Source organism: Centruroides sculpturatus, unplaced genomic scaffold (assembly GCF_000671375.1).
Source record: "Centruroides sculpturatus isolate CEXI.00-Female unplaced genomic scaffold, Cexi_2.0 scaffold682, whole genome shotgun sequence".
Classification (NCBI taxonomy): domain Eukaryota; kingdom Metazoa; phylum Arthropoda; class Arachnida; order Scorpiones; family Buthidae; genus Centruroides; species Centruroides sculpturatus.
Window position 1 is genome coordinate 194,926 of NW_019384880.1, and position 7,086 is coordinate 202,011.

At 28.4% G+C, this 7,086-nt stretch overlaps 1 protein-coding gene across 1 annotated transcript in view; it reads right to left on the reverse strand.

The window, feature by feature from the left end:
* LOC111631005 (ATP-binding cassette sub-family G member 4-like) overlaps nt 1–7,086 on the reverse strand; it is a 21,248-nt gene that overhangs the window by 7,791 nt on the left and 6,371 nt on the right. Inside the window, exons 2-9 of the mRNA XM_023375189.1 lie at nt 6,058–6,384; nt 5,648–5,765; nt 5,366–5,555; nt 5,133–5,278; nt 3,851–3,974; nt 3,660–3,774; nt 3,396–3,574; nt 3,219–3,320 (exon numbers count right to left, since the gene is read on the reverse strand). Coding sequence (XP_023230957.1) covers nt 3,219–3,320; nt 3,396–3,574; nt 3,660–3,774; nt 3,851–3,974; nt 5,133–5,278; nt 5,366–5,555; nt 5,648–5,765; nt 6,058–6,343 — 1,260 coding nt within the window. The 5' untranslated portion in view covers nt 6,344–6,384. The remainder of the gene's footprint in view (nt 1–3,218; nt 3,321–3,395; nt 3,575–3,659; nt 3,775–3,850; nt 3,975–5,132; nt 5,279–5,365; nt 5,556–5,647; nt 5,766–6,057; nt 6,385–7,086) is intronic.

Below are 7,086 nucleotides of genomic sequence, written 5' to 3' on the forward strand. Positions count from 1 at the left end.
AACGAAAATGAAAATTTGCTTGATAATTCAACTACGCTTGTTGGAGAACAATAAAAACACTACACTCAACAAGCCACCAATAAAACTCAACTGCCTAACCTATAACCAAAGTCTCCTTTTAATTTGTTTTTTAAAAAAAGCGCTTGACAAACTTGCCCCGCATGCCGAAGTTGCCCCGATCTCCCCTACATTATGTATTACGTATGTAGGACTATGGACACAATTTTCAAACGTAATTTTTTCATCTATTACTTTAGCAAAATAATTCTTAATTAATTAATTTGATGTATAAATTACCTTTTTACAGTTTAATAATTGTAATATTTCTTATTACATTCTATTAAAAATGTTTAAGAGAAAGTAAATAGCCGTTTACATATAAATTATAAGTAAATTTTGAAAATAAGATTTCAGTATAAAATTTCTATTATTATTTATATTAAGTTTATTATTTTTTAATTTCAAATAAAAATTAAATTAATAAAAAAGTTAATTGTGGTATAAATAGCCTTTTATTTATATTTTCTATATAATAAAGCTTTCTATAGTAATCGAAAAGTAATTAAGAAGGGGAAATTGTTGTTTCTACTATAATTTTCTTCCTTAAAATTTAAGTGGATTAAAAAATAAATTATAAATTTACTTAGATTATAATCTATGAAATAACTTTTACTAAAAATTGCTTAGAATTTGTTATTATTTAAAATTTTAGAGCATAAAAACCGCATTTTTCTTTCAAGTTGAATTTTAGATTAAACTCTCCTCTAATTAAAGATTCATTACTACTCCAGATCCATTCGACGATAAGGTAAATAAATTGTAATTATGTTATTCATAAATTTTGCCCAAATTGTTTTATATAATATATATTTTTAAGTATAATTTATATACAAAATAAATAGGACAGAAATATATTTTCCTAATGTTTTCGAATCTCTAATATAGATTAATAAGACAGTTACATCTGATAGGTCATTATGTAAAATAATAAAAACAATTGTGTCAATAATTTACTTAAAATCGGGACCTGTAGATATATTTTTTAAAAAAAAGACAGACGTGTCGTGTGTACAACCTGTTTTATTCTTATGTCAGTTGTGTTATAGATCGGCCTAGACCCCGTCCTTCCAACAGTAACCTAATGTAGAATAGAATATCGTGTAGACTCTATAACGAAATATGTCGTAGACAGATTAACAGATAATATTCTAAATATTTTATTGTTATTCTACTTTGTTACAAGGATTTAGATGAGAAATCTATACATAATTTCCGATTTAGATGGCGATCCATAAGCGCTTTTGGATGATAAACTCGTTATAAAATAGATTTTAATATCAGATATATATTAATTTAAACGTATTTTTATAATCCTAAATTATTAGAAAATTAAAAAAAATGCAAAAAAAACTTTTAAGTACAGTACAGTAATTGCAATTTTAAATCTTAATTTATGTTAGTATAAGCAACTAAATCAAAGCTCTCTTAAATGTATTAAAAGTAGTAAATTAATAATATTAATCAATAAGAAAGTCTTGAAATGGAGCCATTTTGTTTTCTTGTAAAGAAAAATATTCTATAAAGAGTTACATATAAGATTTCGTTCGGTTATTTCATAACTAAGATTTACGTCAATATCAAAAGATACCGCAATTGAAAAGGGGGTGCCATTTTGAAAACATACACGAGATAAGAATAACAGTTACACAAGATTATATTATCAAATAGAATAGATCTTGAATAATTAGAAATTCTTAATTCCCAATAGACAATGTCCACAATATAAAACAAACGAAAAGATAGATACTTAAAACCTTTCTATAATGAAATCAACTTAAATAAGAAAAAAAATTTTTTTTATTTGATTTCAACTTCGTCTCTTATATTTAAGTCTATAAAATATTCAAAATATAAATTTGAAGCATTCGATAGTGCGGTTTCGTGTGTTGTCGCTGATGAATGATATACATTATTCTCATGTTTGAATCTTTAATCGCATTTTTTGAAGCACGTGTTATGACTTTTACCTTATCTAATAACTGCTTAAGAGCTTAACCAGAGATTAGATAAAGTAAAAGTCATAACACGTCATACTATATATATATTATGGAAACATTATATTAATCTGTTTATCTCAAATGCTGTTTTAAAAATAGCCTTCCTCTTGTTTATAGATTTTGGATTTACTAGTAAATTATATATAGATATTATCACAATTTATTTTTAAGAAACACATTTANTATAAATCTTGTAAGAAGTAGAATAAAATAAGAAAAGAAAGAGTAACGGATGGTCACAATAAAAATAAAATGAATAGAAGGCATATTTCTTGAATCTGCTAATATTAACAAGGTCGTGTTTGTATCACACGAAATTGTATTTTGAATCCCATTTTTTCACCCCCATCTTAAATTAGATCTTTTTAGTTTATAAATAAGTTTTGCTAGTAGACTACTGAAAGGATTTTAATACTGTAATTTATTATTTTTTCTGAACTAAACATCTATAAGAATTATTATCGAAATCTACTGGTAGATTTCGAATAGTAACGAGAGTAAAACGTCATCTACTCATCCTTCTTGCAAAAAGACAATAGAATTAGAAATCCATCTTATAAATCAAAAAAGATATTTATTTATTTATTTTTCATTTTATTTATTTATTTATTTTCTTTTTCTACTCTTCGAATAATAATTAAAAAAGACAGTATAAAATTTTTTACAGATTTATAATTTAATTCTCTGAGGGAAATTCTCCATTATGTTCTCACGAAATTAGGCTCTGTCTAAATGATTTAGTCTGACAGAGTCTAATCTCATGCGAACACAGTGGAAAGAATGGCAAAACGATGAACAGTAGAAGAAACAAATTTCTTTTTCTGATATTATTACAGTCTATCTATAAAACTTTCAATGAGATATCTTTCACAAGAGTTCAATAAATTCTTTTATGTTTTTTTTATTTCATATAAACCTATAAACTCTATAAACCCGAAATTTAAAACTATAATTTTACAGGGCATTGACTAAGAACTGTAAAGCGTTTAATAATAAATTGTTTATCGAGAGTAATGATTTCAATAAATGAAGAAAAATGATTGAGGAAAGAATTGAATCGAAAAGAGATACGCCGAGATTTATGTTAGTGATTAATTTGTTTTGTGTAACCAAAATAAATTTAATATTATTTTGTATTAATTAATTATTCCAAATACTTACGGGTTCCCTCAACATGGATAGAAACGTTCGGACTAACAACACACGGAACTGAGTAAAGGAATTCCTCGGATAACCGTGATATTCGTCCTCATTCAACGCTTCCTATCAGAATACAGATTATTCACTCAATATTTAAGTTATAATTAATTTGTTAGGAGTTTAGGGAATTTCTCTCACCTTATTTGATACTAAAGAGAGGGTGCTCGCTCTAGTTTCGCTGTTCCTCATGCCGTAAACGGATAGAAAATTGCTTTTTTCCAAAGACTCGTCTAACTTTTTTGCATCTTCGATTTCACACTTGATCACCATAGCTAATTTATCTTTATCTCCGATTTCTCCCGATGCTATTTCCATAACTGAAAGCAATTCATACGTATTAAGAATTATATAAAAAGGTGGTAGATTACTTTCGAACTTCGTTATAGATAAAATGATTATTACTATAATCGGCCGGATTATAGAATTGTGGGCATTCCATTCCGTGAGAAGACAAGAACGGAACAAGATCTTGAATGGCTCCGTTATAGACACATTCTCCGGCAGACAAGACGTATAACTAGAAAAGAACTGCATTATGAATGGAAGAAACTTTTTTAAAAAATATATTTATATATAAAATATTGGTTAAATACCCGATCGAAAAGTTGGAATATCCTGGAACTAGGCTGATGAATGCTGCATATGATTGTTCTGCCTCCTCTAGCTAACGACTGCAATAAGCTAATACAATGGTAACTGAGAGCACTGTCTAAGCCACTAAAAATAAAAATTCATATTTCATGCGGATAAATATGGAATATGAAAAAAATATATAACTTATAGTATGCTTGAATGTACTTCCTTTTTTATATAGTATGGCTTTCAAAGTCATTAAAATAAAAAATAAAAAAAAAATAGAAAACTCGTATCCATCGAGATGGAAACGATGAGATTAGAATAGAAATAATTTACTGTATATATATACATTCTAATAAAAATTATGTTAATGTGAAAATTGATTAAAATTGAGGAAATTTCCGCGTTAATATAATTTTTTTTTGTATTTTTTTATAATTATCTCTTAAGGTATGTTATTACTGAAATAGCGACTGTATTTTTTATTATTAACGGCATTTTTTACTGTTATATTAAAGAAGAATACTTGTTTAAAAAATATTTTACGTGTAACTGAACATCTTTACTGTTGCACGAAAACTAAAATCTAGTCAAAATTATTCGCATGAACATTCGTCTCGATATGCTTATCATATATACCCATAATTTGTTATAGTAGCAAATAATTAAATACAGATTGACAACACTCGTACTTAATGCTTCTCGTGGGCCCTAGACACTAAGTTCTCGCCAGACCTTTTTAAAGATACCAAACCGAAAAAATATTCTTATTTCAAATAAGTAATGGAATTCCGATTTCTTCTTGCACTCGGATCCATCTTTGTAGATCTCATGTATATTTTACAAAGCATATTGGCGTAATTTACTTTTTGTCAGAATGAAATTGTTTTGAGGCTCTTTATATTTGGGGCTTCACGCATCTATTTCTTACGTACAACCCTGGTAATACCGGTAATTAAATTGAACAAGTACTCTAAATATCACATCAAATCAACGAAAGACAATTTAGAATTTTCTTGCCAACCCGGCAATTCCGGATTTTGTTTTATTCATTTATTTTTAATTTTTTTCGTCCCGTTTCGAGTTATCTTTTATAGATTTAAACTGTAAGCGAGTAATTAAAGAGAAATGTTTGTTTTTTTAAATTCTTATGCATAGTTCATTTGCATAACGGTTATGCTAAATATTAAGAAGGAAAAAGTATATAAATATCATCTTCCTGTATCTTTTTACAAAGAATCTATGTCGATATCTATATGCATAATTTATTTTATACATTCGTTTAAAATGTCTTTTTACCTAGTTGGCTCGTCGAAGAACATAACGGGTGGATTGCTAACAAGTTCTTGCGCGATGCTTAATCTTTTTTTCTGTCCTCCAGACAGATGAACGGATTTAGTTTTCTCGCATTCTGTCAAACCTAGCATCTCTATGACATCGGTCACCTGACAAAAAATAATATATTTGTTTATTTTTTTAAATTTTTGATTATTATGAAGATAGCATTCGTTCGATAGTTACGCTGCTAGTACCATTTGCTTCCTTTCTTCTTGGGATACGGATGAGGGAATTTTAAGATTTGCGGCCACAGTAATGGATTCCAGAACCGTTAAATGAGGTAAAAGATAATCATCTTGAGTAATGTAACAGCACAATTTCCGGAACATGTTCAGGTTTCTTCTTTGATTATTCACTAGGATTTTGCCTTCGTGTTTTGCATTCCTAAGAATAATAATTTTCAATTAAATTATAATGGGCATGTGATTTAATGAACATAATATATAATTTTAGGATTTTTTTTCCAAACGACGTACAAAAATCCACTTAGAATATTCATCAGAGTCGATTTTCCCGCTCCCGAAGGTCCCATGATTGCCGTCAATTCTCCCGACGTCACCAGACCCGACAGATCCTTCAAGATCACTTTTCTTTCTGTTGCAAAATTAAATATTGATCGTTAGCGATAAAATTACGAAAGTTTTTTGGAAAAATATTTATATAGATAAGAGAAAATATTTAATTATTTTTGTGTCTCCCACCAAGAAACAAACAATGCTATTGTTATGCACGTTTGCACGCGTTAACAAAACAAACTAAACACTCAAATAACAGAAAATTATTCTAGCATAAATTACAACTACATCTTTATGTTATGGCGTAACCTTTATTTTACGGGGGTTAAACTGTTTCCTGGAATTAAGAATTATTATGTATTTTTTTTTACCTTTTTTCCTCCATCCTTTGGAGACAGAAAACGAAAGATTCTCCCATGAAAGATCCACGGGTGCCTGCTGTAATTTCTTAAGTATTGGAGCATTGTTATTGTAGTCGTCTGGTGGTCCGTCGATTTTCGGCAGACTGATGTCGCTGTTTATGGACACGCTACCGATACTACCGTTCCTCTGGTATTTCTCATCGTCTTCTGTTAAAACGATGTTTGGTATTCCTTGATCCTGGGTGGATTGTAGCGAGGTCTGCGACAGATTGTGCACAGAAAGCAACTGAGCCATCGAGACAGTCAGAGCTTTTGATTCATTTAAGTGGAACACACCTGGAAATACATTTTTTAAAAATGGAAAGGTGTTTTTCTCGCTCGACTGCTACTTTATAAAACAAAAATATTAATCTAAGAATTTATATTTTACTGGTAAATTTACATCAAAACAGTTTTTATGGATACTTAATATATACATATATATATATTTTTTTAAATTTAGATTTAATTAATTTCTATTTTTCTCTTTAAGATTACTCGTTATCACTCATTAAAAGTGCGATTTCGACGAAAACGTTGAAATTTATAAATTAAAAGTTCAAATTCGAAAGATAAGTCAACATTTTAATATTTGTTTAACGGTATAATAATGTTAAAACAAATTTGAATCTTAGATTTACAGGTTAAAATATTCTCGAGTAACATCTAAATAGGGCGACGTCCAAAAATAAACCATATCAAAATTATTTTTATTATTTCCTCATACATCTGTATAATCATGTGATATCGTCGCGTGACTGCAAAATTTCTCTTTCTTCTCCCTCTTTCAGTCATAACTACTTAATTAATTCTCCTTTTCTTAAATAAATTTAGGGGAGATCGGGGCAAGATCGGCATGTTAAGCTTTACTTAAATTTTGTGTAATAAATACTGCTGTAAACTGAAAAAAAAGCTTTGCATATTGTCTATTGGAATGTTACCTTACTATAGAACTGGTTAAAATCAGTTTGGAAATAAAAATAATTAAAATAATTACAA